Below are 15,762 nucleotides of genomic sequence, written 5' to 3'. Positions count from 1 at the left end.
CCAAGGTTAGTTCATCCCTCTAAGGGGGGATCTCACATCTAGGGGGAGCTTAACTCTAAGAATTGAGTCAAAGCAACTCTAATGGTGTGAACACATTAATGCATAATGTAAAAGTGGTAACCCCACTTGAGCTTAAACAATGAGTATGACCTATGATCAAATGTTCTCATTTGACTCCTAAGTCAATATACTCACATATAGATGACCTAGTCATCGCCAATTGTTTGATAGATTCTAGAATTGGTTGTGCATGCTTTGCCACATATTTCATTTGCCATCTTATTGTGTGAGCATGTTGGTGCATATTTTACTCATTCAAGGACATCCACTTATTGTTTTGTTTGTTTGGATTCTTTTCTTTGTGCCAAGTGGATGGACAAGAATGCCTAAGAACCTTCTTTAGCTATCTATGCTTTTCTCGTCTCAAACTCTATTCATGCTACATCACAAAATTTGATCTAGTCAGATTCGAACCACTCTGTGTGAGGAGCACTCGGAGTCCCCGATTCGTCATGGACTTAAACTTCCAAAACCTCTTTGTGATTCTCGGTCTGACCGATTCCTCCATTTCGGTCCTACCGAGATCATTAAGTTGATCTGAGTTTTCAATTTCGGTGCAACCGATTTGAACTTTTCGGTCACATCGAGTTGCTGTAACTGAACACAGTTATGCATCTCGGTGCCACCGAGTTGTTCCACTCGGTCACACCGACAGGGTCGGGCTATATATAGACACGGGCAAAATTTTGGAAATTTCTCCGAAACCCTTCGCCCGCGCAACAGCTCGCTCTGCCATCGTGGTCTCCGGATCCTCTCCTCGTCGCCAGCAGCCTCCTGTCGCTGGTCTCCACCGCCGTCAACGGATTTCGTCCCCGCCGTTGCCGCCGTAGCAAGTCCACCGCCAAGTTAGGGTATGGACTTGATCTTTGTGCTATCCACATCTGATTCCTAGCACATTGTTTTCATATTGATTCTTGCCACGATTGAAAATCTTCTATCTAGCCAAAGTAGTTCATAGATTAGATGTGATTCAAATTTTTAGGTTTAGGTTTCCGCTGAAACCATCTCGGACCCACCGAGTTGAAAAACTCGGTCTCACCAATTTGGCTTATGCCATTGCACTAGTGACTCTCGGTCTGACTGAGAATTACTAATCGGTGCAACCGATTTGAGAATTCTGTGAAACCCTAGCAGTCTCGGTACCACCGAACTGAAACTCGGTCCAACCGAGATTATTAGTTTAGGTTCCAAAACTGCTTCGGTATCACCGAGTTTGAAAATCGGTGGATCCGAAATGCTTTCTATGGATAACTAAAACTGAACTTTTGAGTCATTCTTTTGTAAAAACCTCTGCATTTTGTGATGCTCATCTTTTCTATCTCATCTATAACTCTTCACTGGGTCAGCAGTCAGCTTGTGCAGAATGTCTGATCAAAGTGACAGCCAGAACAGGGCAGAAGAGCAGATGAACTTGAGTGAGGGCACTAGTCCCTCCAGTACTTCAGATGAAGGGAGCAGAAGTACTCCTAGCAATTTGCCTAAGGCTGCAACTAGGCAAAGGAGGAAAAGAACTTCAGATTCAGAGGATGAAGATTACAAAGCTGAGGAAGATGAGGCTACTTCCAAGAAAGTGGTGCTCAAGAAGGAATATGGCTCAACAAAGGACATAAAGCCAGGCATGAAGATTAAAAGGCCTGCAAGAAGGCAACCTATGCCCAAGGCCAGAGCATCAACTCAACTGCCTGAAAATCCTGATCCCAAAGAGCCAGCTGATGAAAGCAAGAAGAGGAAGGAAAGGGTCAAGAAGACCATTGCCAGAGTTGTAGGGCAACCTTCAATGATGGAAGAGGAAGAGCCTTCTGCACCAGCACCAAAGGCACCAAAGCTTATGGGTGATGCAATCAGATCTGGGGCTGCAACATCTAAGCCCAAGGAAGCACCCAAAGCTGCCCCCAAGGCCAAGTCTGCACCAAAGAGGAATACCAGGAGTATTCCAGCTGCTGAGAAGAACAAGGCCCCAGTGCCTGCGGTTGCTGAGGAGGAAGATGAAGAAGGACAGGTTCTAAGGAAGCTCAAGCCCAAGATACCAGACCACAATGATGCCCATCCTGTGGCTGAGGACATGAGAATCAGGAAGGATTCGGGGCTGAGACTGTGGAGAATGGCATATCCATATGCCACAAGAAGAAGAACTGTTGTTGACTACAGGTTCCATACAAAGGAACATCAGGACTTCTATGAGACAATTTTGTTGGACAAGAAGCCCATAGTCTGTGACATGAGGTGGGTTGACTGGAAATACGTCAAGGAGAATGAAGAGCACTATCCTCGAGTGCAAGACAGCTTTGTTGCTTGTGGAGTTGCAGATTTTGTTGGGCAAAAGCTCACAAATTGGAATGATGAACTTGTCATGCAATTCTACTCCACAACACATTTGTACCCAGATGGAAGAATTGTTTGGATGTCTGAAGGTACAAGGTACCAGTCCACTGTAGAAGAATGGGCAAGTCTAATAAATGCCCCAAAGGAAAATGATGATGATCTGGATGTATATGCCAATAAGAAAATGGGACACAATACCATGGCACACATGTACAAGGAGATCCCAGACAAAACCCTAGAGACTTTCACTTTTGGATCAGTCCACTTTCTGCTGTCAGGGCTAGCTACCATAAATTGGATTCTGAGGCACACTTTGTTGCCCAAGTCAGGTGACCATAACATGATCAGAGGGCATGCCATCAATATGTTGCATTTATTTGATGTGCCACAAAAATTCAAAGTCATGAGCCTTATAGTTGAAACAATCAAGAGGACTATAGCAGATCAGAAGAGGAGCTGTGGATATGCACCTCAGATTCAAGAATTGATAAACTCAAAGATGGGCACAGGAAAATATCAGTTGGATAAGGAACACTTTCCACTTTATCCAGACTTTGAGGACAATGAGGTTGTCATGAATGAGAATGATCCATCATCAGTTTAAGCTCAGGAGAAGAAGGAGAAGGCAAGGAAGGAGAAGGCTGCCAAGATGCCAACTCAAGAGGAGGCATCTGATTATTTCTTGAAAACCAAACAGGAGCAGCTTAGTTACTTGATAGCATCATCTCTGAGGATTGAGAAGGGGTTGGCCACCCTAACTCAAAACCAGGAGAGCCTGGAAAGAATCATGGAAAAAAAATTCTATGATCTAGATGTCAAGGTAACTGAGATTCAGTCAGTTGTGGAGAAGCTGCAGGATGACATGCAGGAGAGGAAGGGCAAGACTACCACCAATGTGTTTGCCAGAGTGCCCAGAGCCCAGAGGTCAGTTGCAGTGCCAGTGACAAACACTAGAGCAACAACTTCAGCACCAGCTACTGCCCCTTCAGCTCCAGTGCAACCAGCTTCAGCATCAACTCCAGCACCATCTACATCAACTGAAGCTTTCGTCCTTGGAGTTATCAGGACACCACCACCAGAAGATCAAGCCTGAGAGTCGATCTAGCACTATGCATTTTTTTATGAACTTTTTGGTAACTTGTTGCCAAAGGAGGAGAAAATGTATAGATCATAGGCTTCGAGAGAGAGTGTGTTGCTTTTGTTCTCTCTTGCTTTATTTGGTGGTTTTTCAATCTTTGTTTGCTTTTGGTTGAGATACTATGCTTGTGAGACATTGATGATCATGTGTTTGATCATAAGCTACACTTATGCATGTTTGATGATATTATCCTATCTATCTTATGTGATCACTCACTATGCTTGGTGATGAGTGCATGTATTCATTGTCTATTATTTTGAGCGCTCCACCAAGATGTATGTGACATGGAAGAGTAACCCATGAGCCTAATTCATTGTGCATTTGCAGTCCAAAGCAAATCTAAAACTATGCACAAATTTAGGGGGAGCTCTTGCTTATCACATACTTCTCAAAGCGACGATGTTATTTAAATTTTATTGTCATTTGTCGAAGCTTTGATCTATATGTTGTCATCAATTAACAAAAAGGGGGAGATTGAAAGTGCAACTATCCCTAGGTGGTTTTGGTAATTCATAACAACATATAGCTCATTGAGCTAATGCTATTCCAAGACTATTGTTTCAGGGAAGCTCAATGAATGGCATGGCATGGATGATGAAAGTGGATCCCTCAAAATACTAAGGACAAAGGATCGGCTCAAGCTCAAAAGCTCAAGACTCTTAATTTTACATTTTAGTGATCCAAGATCACATTGAGTCTATAGGAAAAGCCAATACTATCAAGAAGGGATGAGGTGTTGCTTAATGAGCCTCTTGCTTCATGTGCTTAGTGATATGCTCCAAAAACCCTCAACTACTTTCCCACATCCACAAATGACCTAAACCTAAAGCCAAAATCGGTCACACCGATTCGTCCAATCTGGCGCCACCGATTCCAAAAGTCATAGCCACTGCCACAAATCCTAAGCAAATCGGTCTTACCGATAGGGAACTCGGTCTCACCGAGATGGGATTGTAATCTCTCTGTTTCCCTTCGTAACGTTTTGGTCTAACCGAAGTGAGCGATCGGTCCCACCAAGATTGCAATGTAAATTGTCTGTTTCCTTTTTCTAACATTTCGGTCTCACCAAAAAGAGCAAATCGGTCCCACCGAGTTTACCTGACCAACTCTCTGGTTAGCTAATTACCAAAATCGGTCTCATCGAGTTTGTGTAATCGGTCCTACTGAGATTACGTTATGCCCTAACCCTAACTGAATAGGTCTCACCGAGATGCATGTCAGTCCCACCGAAAATCACTAACGGTCACTAGGTTTACTAAATCGGTCCGACCAAGTTTAACGATTCGGTCCCACCGAGTTTGGTAAATTGTGTGTAATGGTTAGATTTTTTGTGGAGGCTATATATACCCCTCCACCTCCTCTTCATTCGTGGAGAGAGCCATCAGACTAAACCTATACTTCCAACTTACCATTTCTGAGAGAGAACCACCTACTCATGTGTTGAGGCCAAGATATTCCATTCCTACCATATGAATCTTGATCTCTAGCCTTCCCCAAGTTGCTTTCCACTCAAACCCTCTTTCCACCAGATCCAAATCCTATGAGAGAGAGTTGAGTGTTGGGGAGACTATCATTTGAAGCACAAGAGCAAGGAGTTCATCATCAATGCACCATTTGTTACTTCTTGGAGAGTGGTGTCTCCTAGATTGGCTAGGTGTCACTTGGGAGCCTCCAACAATATTGTGGAGTTGAACCAAGGAGTTTGTAAGGGCAAGGAGATCTCCTACTTCGTGAAGATCTACCACTAGTGAGGCAAGTCCTTCGTGGGCGACGGCCATGGCGGGATAGACAAGGTTGCTACTTCGTGGACCCTTCGTGGGTGGATCCCTCCGTGGACTCGCGCAGCCGTTACCCTTCGTGGGTTGAAGCCTCCATACACGTGCATGTACGATAGCACCACCTATCGGAACCACGCCAAAAACATCCGTGTCTCCAATTGCATTTGAATCCTCCAAACCCTTCCCTTTACTTTCTTGCAAGTTGCATGCTTTAATTTCCGCTGCCTATACACTATTTGCATGCTTGCTTTGTTGTGTGATGATTGCTTGACTTGTCCTAAAATAGTTAAAATCTGCCAAACTCTAAAATTGGGAAAAGGTTAAGTTTTTATTGGTCAAGTAGTCTAATCGCCCCCCCTCTAGACATAGTTCAAGGTCTTACATAGAAACAATTGATGGTTGTGTGTCCTCTAGGCGCCCCCCTCCCCATATATATATATATATTGGTTGGAGGGGGGAAGTGGCAGCCAGGGGGCGCCCAAGTAGGTTGAGTCCTACTTGGGCTCCCATCCCAATTCGGCCCCTTTCCTTGTTTTGACACTAGGAGAAGGAAGGAGGAGGTGCCCCCCCCCGGCCCCTTTCATTTCTCCCTTTAGAAGGGGAAGGGAAGAGGTGCTAGCGCTCCTCCCTTGCCTTCCCTAGGGCTGGCCACCCTGGTGGAGGGGAGAACCAGCCCCTGTGGGCTGGTCTGTCCCTTCCTAGGCCCATTAAGGCTATATAGCTTGCCGGGGGTTGCCCGGAACCCCTTCCAGTGACCCTATTCGTACCTGGTACCCCCGGAACAGTTCCGGTGTCCAAATACTATTGTCCTATATATGAATCTTTACCTCTCGACCATTTCGAGACTCCTTGTAATGTACGTGATCTCATCCGGGACTCCGAACAACATTCGGTCACCAAATCACATAACTCATATAATACAAAATCGTCATCGAACGTTAAGTGTGCGGACCCTACGAGTTCGAGAACTATACAGACATGTCCAAGACACCTCTCTGATCAATAACAAATAGCGGAACATGGATGCTCATATTGGTTCCCATATATTCTACGAAGATCTTTATCGGTCGAACCGCTATGTCAACATACGTTATTCCCTTTGTCATCGGTATGTTACCTGCCCGAGATTCGATTGTCGGTATCTTCATACCTAGTTCAATCTCGTTACTGGCAAGTCTCTTTACTCGTTTCGTAACACATCATCCCGCAACTAACTCATTAGTCACATTGCTTGCAAGGCTTCATATGATGTGCATTACCGAGAGAGGGCCCAAAGATACCTCTTCGATACTCGGAGTAACAAATCCTAATCTCGATCTATGCCAACCCAACAAACACCTTAGAAGATACCTGTAGAGCATCTTTATAATCACCCAGTTACGTTGTGACGTTTGATAGCACACAAGGCATTCCTCCGGTGTTCGGGAGTTGCATAATCTCATAGTCGGAGGAATATGTATTTGACATGAAGAAAGCAGTAGAAATAAAACTAAACGATCATTATGCTAAGCTAACAGATGGGTCTTGTCCATCACATCATTCTCCTAATGATGTGATCTCGTTCATCAAATGACAACACATTTCCATGGCTAGGAAACTTAACCATCTTTGATCAACGAGCTAGTCAAGTAGAGCCATACTAGGGACACGGTGTTTTTTCTATGTATCCACACATGTATCAAGTTTCTGGTTAATACAATTCTAGCATGAATAATAGATATTTATCATGATATAAGGAAATAAGAAATAACAACTTTATTATTGCCTCTAGGGCATATTTCCTTCAGTGGTGTCATAGCAGCTCATGGTTTGAAACAATAGAACGACTCTCACACTCCATCTCTTATAGTGCACACCCTCAAACATAGGAGGCCTCATGGAAGCAGCAAAACCACTCAGGGTAAATTGCCTATAATAAGGTTTTTGGATTGTTGTAAATATGAGCAATTTACCATATGATTTTATTAATAGAAATAGTAGATAAAACATGGCTAATATAGTAGAGATGAAACAAGTCATGTAATCTAACAAAGAGAAGACAAGTAGCATCTGCACATGTGAAGTAGAACAGAACAAAACAAATGTAGAACATATACTAGAAGGAAAAACTGTAGCAGGATCTCAAATAGAAAGAACATGAAAATGTACGGAGCAACGGCTGAAGCATTGGTCTTCGGGCGACGTCCTCGCCGACCATGTCGTCGAAGAGGTTGTCGACATCGTCGTTGGGGAAGTGGTCGTCGGAGTCCGGAGCATCCCCAAAAAACCTTATCACCCTTCTTCCGTACAGGACTCAAAGAGGTGGGGCAAGCCGGGATGGGAAAGAACCATGCAGTAGCTCAGAGCTTGGAACTCGGTGGCGAGAGGGAGATGATGTTTTGATGTGTCTCTCTGAAGAGGAGTGACCTCTATTTTATAGGCACAGGAGAAGGAAGCGAACAAGCAGCGACGGAAAATAGGGAGTTGAAATTTAGACATCGGCTCAACTCATTCCCACAACCTGCGGCGTGTCGTGACGAGGCGGGCGGCGGATGAGGAGCGCGCGTGTATGTCTCTCTTGTCCTCATGCTCATACATGTGAGAAAACAACCTCCCTTACAACTTCTACCAAACTAGCAATGTGTGACTAAACTTTAGTTCCACTTCTTGCCTTGCACGAATGGGCTAAGTGGACCTTTAGGATTTATTAGGAATTTCTGAAAATGTCATTGGGCTGGCTCAAAACCAGACTAAACTCGAGCGTATGAGAAAGGAGAGAGCGTGGAGGGCGTTGTCGCATGACGTCGCAGCGCAATTATGTCTTGTGGTTAGGGTTGAGCCGTTGAGGTGCTTAGTGTAGCACCAGCCGTGCCCCCAATATGGCCCCCCAGGGGATTTTTTCGCGCCGGTGCCGAAAAAACGGCTCAGCCGCGTCACAAGGAGTCCGTTTTTCGTCGGTTTGAGCCGAAATTAGCGCCGGCGGACCCAGGCCGAACCCGGCGCGCTGGGGGCGCCTGGGGGCGCCGGGGCAAGCGATTTTGGCGCGAAAGAGCCGCGGGCCCGCCGAGTCAACGACGCGCGCCTCGTCGTCCTCGAAACGCGTTGGTTTCCCGCGTGGAATCAATGGTAAGGCTGACGCCGGTCAACCTTGCCATTGATTCCTCATCACGGGCGCCGTGTCACGGGCGGCGCGGCGACGCCTCCCCTCCCGCCACGCGTGCACACGCCTACGAGCGCATGGAGATGGAGCGTCAGTGCTGCGCCTACGAGCAGTTTGAAGTTCGGTGCCGGGTCCGCGACGAGGGAGGCATCGTCGTCCTCGACGACAGCGACGATGACGCGCCGCCGCCACCGGTCCGCCAGGGCGATGCCGGGCAAGGGTCCAGCAGGGGCGGCCGCGTCAAGGAGGAGAAGGCCACCGACGACGACGGCGAGGATGGCGGCGATGTCGGAGACTTCGCCACGCTCAGCGACTAGCTTCTTCGGCCCTTAAATAGTTGTAGTTGCGGATTTTTAATAACTTTGCTATGTAATGTTGAATATATGTCGAGTTTGCCGAACTTTAGCCGAATAATTTGTTCAATTTGCCGAACTTTGCCGAATACCCTTATTTTTTAACATAAACGGCGTCTGGGGGGCGGCCCGGGGTCAGCGGCTGGGAACCCACTCGCCCCCATGCCGATTTTTAGCGCCGGCTCGCCCCCCAGGCGGCGATTTTATGAGGCGCGATTTTATGCGCCCCCTGGGGGACCAGCGGCTGGAGATGCTCTTACATTGGGTTTGGGAAGCGACAATGATAGACTTTTGGTACTCCGGCGAATTGTTTCGGCTGCCCCTCCGTGTCTGCCACCTAGATGTGTCAAACTCACTACTCACTGTTTCGATCCTTAATCATGAATTTAGCTCCAAATGACCCACTTCTGAAAGTATTTCAGGTTCAGATCCTTCTGTCTACCGTCAATCACGGCAGCAAGGCTAGATGAGCTAGTCTAACGGCGGTAGCTCTCGGTCGACGCTGATGCTTCTATTCTCCTCCTATTTGAGTTTCAACCATTTTTGTTTGCGGTTCAGTCCTGAATGCACTGTTTCCAAATATGTTCAAGGCTGCCTTGGCTCAAAATAAACGGACCGATAACTGTGCCTTACTTATTATTTGCTGATTCCACTGTAATCTTCGACTTCCGAATGCATTACAAAGCTTGGAAACGTCGTCGTAATGTCCCTGAACAACATCAGCCACAACAACGAAAAAATCATGTGAAATGTAACGAGAAAAATAACATCAAAAGGTCTTTACTCTCTCTCGCATAGCATATCTGCTGCCACTCATCTAAATGAGACTAAACTAAGACACACCAGAGTACTCACTGGAGATAGGGCAGTGACATGTTCCTGAGTGATGCCGGGTTCTTCCTGACAAACTCCTCCCACTCCTTGGGGTCTATCCTGCCATCACCATCCGAGTCTGCTTGACTGAACGTCTGAAAGTCCAAAAGGAGCAGAGCAGCACAGAACAGAACATGTTAGAAGGAAAACAGGAAAATAGTTCCGAATGACTGAATATATCTTGTTTTTTTAGGGAACCTGAATATATCCTGTTGATTACATACATTATCGACGATCTCCTCCACGGCGCTGGCCGAGAGACATAGGTCGGACTCATCAAGAAGTGCCACCACCATCTCCCGAAGCTGTGCAGGCAATGTGTTGATTATAAGTTTAGAATTCAGAAAGTCGACGTTACAATAAAGGGCACCATGTACTAGGTTGGATGAGAAAATGATTTAAGTATTTACCTCTTCTTTCTCGATGTAGCCTGTCCCCCTCAGATCGTACAGCTTGAATGCAACTGCAAAGAGGACGATGATGGAGACAAACAAAAGATTTTAATTGGTTTCATAGGGAGGACAAGAAGATGAATGGGCTGCAAATTAGGAGCGAGTAATGGACAGGAGGCGTACAGGCGGTCTTTTCAGATTCAGGCGCTTTGGGGTGGAAGATGCTGAGCGAGCGCACGAACTCGCCGAACTCGATCACCCCGTTGCGCTTCTGATCGAAGAGGTCGAACACCCTGTCCGCGAAGAGGTTCGCCCCTTTGCTGGTCCTGAACAGGGCCAGCCGGAACTCCTCCTGACATGAACCAACCGACCAGAAATTCAGAGGACGCAGTTGAGATCGATGTATGGTAATGGTAGGACTTCAATCACCTTGTGGATGAGGCCGTCCTTGAAGATGGAGAAGCTGAGCTTCTTGTAGAGCTCGTACAGCGCCTCCACCTCGTTCACCGTGACTGCACGCAACAGCTTCAGTCAGTTATTATTACAGAGCAAAGGCAAAGGTATCGACAATTAGCTGGAGGCAGGGGCGGTCGCATACAGGAGGTCTCGGTGGCGAGGACGGCCGGCTCCTCGTACCCCTGCGCGCGCTGCTCACGCCTCGACGGCGACGGCGACGACGACCACGCGCAGCCCATCGATGGTCGATCCTGCGCCGGCCCGGCGCCGCGAGAGGCTCTGCAAGCTACGGCAGGGCAGGCGTTGACCTTCAACTTCCCGTCCGGCAACAGCCCAGCAAGAAGGGCCGGATGGTCGTCAAACGGAAAACACAATCTGACCTGAGAATGAGATATACCTCGCCGGGGCGCCGCTCTCGTGATGGTTGTCACGCGCGGAATCTCCAGCCGGCGCCGGCGCCGACGCCTTGAGGACAACGGCCGTCTCCTCTCTCCTGTCCGTCTGGCCTTGCCGCTGCTGGTGATGGGTCTGCGTCCGTCTGGTCTGTCCCCTTGCTGGGCGGGCGTGATTTAACGGGGCGGGGCGCCAGGTCAAATGGTGGTATTTCCCGCTGCCGTGCGACAGCGAGTGCGAGGCTGCGAGGCGGAGCGCGTGGACCGCCGGGGGTGTCCGTACGCCGTCGCTGTCTCCCCAGATTTCGCCGCCAGTCACCCTATCCTTTCTCCGGTAGCGACCCCGGCGAAGATTCAGCCGCCGTCACTGGGGTTCGCTGTCTCCAACCAGTTCCGCCCGTTGAATTTCTGCGTCCTCGACCAATAAACTACTGAGCAGCCTCCCAAATTGCATTGCATCGCCGCCGTCAGCTCGCACGCGAAAGCGTCCCGCCAGACCTTCTCTTTCCATCTACTGCTACTGCTCCAGATGGTTTGCTTCCCGTTGTTTTACATCGACACCTGCGCTGCGCACGCACACACGCTCCCCTCCGATAGGCTGCGCGCGCCGCGGCACGCGGAGGAGCACGGCGCGTGCACGCCGGCTGCAGCGTCACGCACGTCAGGCGCTTTTCTTTTCCGGTTAAAAAAATGGGGTTCGCTTCCCCGCGCGGCGCGGGTGGGATGGGCCGGTGGACGTGGCGATCGGGGCGGGCGTGTGGATACTGCAGGTGCACGGTCCACGCCGTACATGACTCCTGTAGCGCTGACAATGCCCAAAATAATGCACTCTTTTTTGCCGGTGAAATAATAATTCACTATTTATTATCAACTAAAAAAATTCTCTCTCAGATTGTTTTATACATGGATCCTCTCTCAGATTTTATGGCCTCGAGCCATTTGTCGGAATCCAGGCCCACCATCGCTTCTCCATAGCTCGTAGTTTCATTTTTTTCTAGCAACATGACCCCCAAGACAGGATTACGTAGCACTCTGAAGTAGTACGTATCCTTATCAACCTACGAGTTTTGGTGGTGAATTGATCCAAAGTTTCATGATCAATATCATCAGCTTCCACTTCAATTGGTGTAGGCGCCACAGCAACAACTTTCCATGCCCTGCTACTGTTGGGGAACGTAGTAATTTCAAAAAAATTCCTAAACACACGCAAGATCATGGTGATGCATAGCAACGAGAGGGGAGAGTGTGTCCACGTACCCTCGTAGACCGTAAGCGGGAGCGTTATGACAACGCGGTTGATGTAGTCGTACGTCTTCATGATCCGACCGATCCAAGCACCGAACGTACGGCACCTCCACACGTTCAGCTCGATGACGTTCCCCGGGCTCCGATCCAGCAAAGCGTCGGGGATGAGTTCCGTCAGCATGACGGCGTGGTGACGATGATGATGTTCTACCGGCACAAGGCTTCGCCTAAACTCCGTGATGATATGACCGAGGTGGAATATGGTGGAGGGGGGCACCGCACACGGCTAAGGAACAATCCTTAGATCAACTTGTGTGTCTATGGGGTGCCCCCTGCCCCCGTATATAAAGGAGCAAGGGAGGAGGCCGGCCGGCCCTTGTGGGCGCGCCAAGGAGGAGGAGTCCTCCTCCTAGTAGGAGTAGGACTCCCCTTTTCCTACTCCTACTAGGAGGAAGAAGGAAGGGGGCGAGGGGGAAGGAAAGAGGGGGGCGCCCCCCCCCCTCCTAGTCCAATTCGGACCAGAGGGAGAGTGGGCGCGTGGCCCACCCTGGCCAACCCTCTCTCTTTCCACTAAGGCCCATGTGGCCCATTAACTCTCCTAGGGGGTTCCGGTAACCCTCCGGCACTCCGGTTTTCTCCGAAATCACCCGGAACACTTCCGGTGTCCGAATATAGTCGTACAATATATCAATCTTTATGTCTCGACCATTTCGAGACTCCTCGTCATGTCTGTGATCACATCCGGGACTCCGAACAAACTTTAGTACATCAAAACTTATAAACTCATAATAAAACTGTCATCGTAACGTTAAGCGTGCGGACCCTACGGGTTCGAGAACTATGTAGACATGACCTAGAACTATTATCGGTCAATAACCAATAGTGGAACCTGGATGTTCAGATTGGTTCCTACATATTCTACGAAGATCTTTATCGGGCAAACCGCATAACAACATAGGTTGTTCCCTTTGTCATCGGTATGTTACTAGCCCGAGATTCGATCGTCGATATCCAATACCTAGTTCAATCTCGTTACCGGCAAGTCTCTTTACTCGTTCCGTAATACATCATTTCGTAACTAACTCATTAGTTACAATGCTTGCAAGGCTTAAGTGATGAGTATTACCGAGAGGGCCCAGAGATACCTCTCCGACAATCAGAGTGACAAAACCTAATCTCGAATTATGCGAACTCAACATGTACCTTTGGAAACACCTGTAGATCACCTTTATAATCACCTAGTTACGTTGTGACGTTTGGTAGCACACAAAGTGTTCCTCCGGTAAACGGGAGTTGCACAATCTCATAGTTGTAGGAACTTTGTATAAGTCATGAAGAAAGCAATAGCAACATACTAAACGATCAAGTGCTTAGCTAACGGAATGGGTCAAGTCGATCACATCATTCTCCTAATGATGTGATCCCATTAATCAAATGACAACACATGTCTATGGTTAGGAAACATAACCATCTTTGATCAATGAGCTAGTCAAGTAGAGGCATACTAGTGACACTATGTTTGTCTATGTATTCACACATGTATCATGTTTCCGGTTAATACAATTCTAGCATGAATAATAAACATTTATCATGATATGAGGAAATAAATAATAACTTTGTTATTGCCTCTAGGGCATATTTCCTTCAGTCTCCCACTTGCACTAGAGTCAATAATCTAGATTACATAGTAATGATTCTAACACCCATGGAGTCTTGGTGCTGATCATGTTTTGCTCGTGAGAGAGGCTTAGTCAACGGGTCTGCAACATTCAGATCCATGTATCTTGCAAATCTCTATGTCTCCCACTTGGACTTGGTCCCGAATGGAATTGAAGCGTCTCTTGATGTGCTTGGTCTCTTGTGAAATATGGATTCCTTTCATTTTGCACCAGTATTGTCACCAGTATTGTCACAGTATTGTCACAGAAGATCTTCATTGGTCCCGATGCACTAGGTATAACACCTAGATCGGAAATGAACTCCTTCATCCAGACTCCTTCATTTGCTGCTTCCGAAGCAGCTATGTACTCCGCTTCACATGTAGATCCCGCCACGACGCTTTGTTTAGAACTGCACCAACTTACAGCTCCACCGTTTAATAAAAATACGTATCCGGTTTGCAATTTAGAATCGTCAGGATCAGTGTCAAAGCTTGCATCGACGTAACCATTTACGACTAGCTCTTTATCACCTCCATATACGAGAAACATATCCTTAGTCCTTTTCAGGTATTTTAGGATGTTCTTGACTGCTGTCCAGTGACCCACTCCTGGATTACTTTGGTACCTCCCTGCCAAACTAATAGCAAGGCACACATCGGGTCTGGTACACAGCATTGCATACATGATAGAGCCTATGGCTGAAGCATAGGGAACTCCTTTCATTTTCTCTCTATCTTCTGCAGTGGTCGGGCATTGAGTCTGACTCAACTTAATACCTTGTAATACAGTCAAGAACCCTTTCTTCGCCTGATCCATATTGAACCTTTTCAACACTTTATCAAGGTACGTGTGTTGGTGTCAAAACCGGCGGATCTCGGGTAGGGGGTCCCGAACTATGCGTCTAGGCGGATGGTAACAGGAGACGAGGGACACGATGTTTTTACCCAGGTTCGGGCCCTCTTGATGGAGGTAAAACCCTACGTCCTGCTTGATTAATATTGATGATGTGGGTTACCAGAGTAGATCTACCACGAGATCAAGGAGGCTAAACCCTAGAAGCTAGCCTATGGTATGATTGTTGTTCGTCCTATGGACTAAAGCCATCCGGTTTATATAGACACCGGAGAGGGCTAGGGTTACACAGAGTCGGTTACAAAGGTAGGAGATCTACATATCCGTATCGCCAAGCTTGCCTTCCACGCCAAGGAAAGTCCCATCCAGACACGGGACGAAGTCTTCAATCTTGTATCTTCATAGTCTTGGAGTCCGGCCGATGATGATAGTTCGGCTATCCGGACACCCCCTAGTCCGGGACTCCCTCAGTAGCCCCTGAACCAGGCTTCAATGACGACGAGTCCGGCGCGCATATTGTCTTCGGCATTGCAAGGCGGGTTCCTCCTCCGAATAATTTATAGAAGATTATGAACACCAGGATAGTGTCCGGCTCTGCAAAAATAAATTCCACATACCACTGTAGAGAGAATAATATTACACAAAATCAATCTGCTGACGTATTATGTGGCGTAACGTCACACCACTTCCAAGCCTTTACTCGAATTGTTTTTATTGTTCCACCTCAGCGCGTTTAGCGAGGCGGTTTCCTTGGCACGTCTTGTCGAAGCAGAGATCGTGTTCCCCTTATTCCAGGATTCCCATCAATACGGACGTGGGTAACCCAACAGCGCCATTGATTGCGGCGCTTGGGAGATAAGCGAGTTTTATCAGGCCGGTGGGGACGCATGTTTCCGTCCGCCCATATAAGGGGATAAAGATCCAACCCTTTTACCTGCGCCTTCTTCCTCCTTGGCTTATCCATCTCCGCGAACTCGAGCTCTAGCGCCCAAGCCCGCACATCTCACCTCAACCTTCTCCAAATATGTCCAGAGCGGGAGGCAAATGGATGGCCTCCTCCGTCACGGAGGGGCATATCTAGAAGTTGCACAGCGCCGGATA

The 15,762-nt window shown here is 47.7% G+C and overlaps 1 protein-coding gene across 1 annotated transcript; it reads right to left on the bottom strand.

The window, feature by feature from the left end:
• Positions 1 to 8,922: 8,922 nt before the first annotated feature.
• On the bottom strand, positions 8,923 to 11,056 carry LOC119349177 (calcineurin B-like protein 4). Its single transcript, XM_037617207.1, has 8 exons — positions 10,909 to 11,056; positions 10,654 to 10,797; positions 10,485 to 10,567; positions 10,239 to 10,407; positions 10,074 to 10,126; positions 9,888 to 9,968; positions 9,646 to 9,758; positions 8,923 to 9,499 (listed from the first exon to the last, which is right to left on the bottom strand). Exons 2-8 carry the CDS (start codon positions 10,748 to 10,750, stop codon positions 9,427 to 9,429), a joined length of 669 nt encoding a protein of 222 aa, XP_037473104.1. The 5' UTR covers positions 10,751 to 10,797; positions 10,909 to 11,056; the 3' UTR covers positions 8,923 to 9,426.
• Positions 11,057 to 15,762: the final 4,706 nt, after the last annotated feature.

This window comes from Triticum dicoccoides, chromosome 1B (genome assembly GCF_002162155.2).
Source record: "Triticum dicoccoides isolate Atlit2015 ecotype Zavitan chromosome 1B, WEW_v2.0, whole genome shotgun sequence".
Taxonomy (NCBI): domain Eukaryota; kingdom Viridiplantae; phylum Streptophyta; class Magnoliopsida; order Poales; family Poaceae; genus Triticum; species Triticum dicoccoides.
This window is presented reverse-complemented; position numbering and strand designations above follow the sequence as displayed.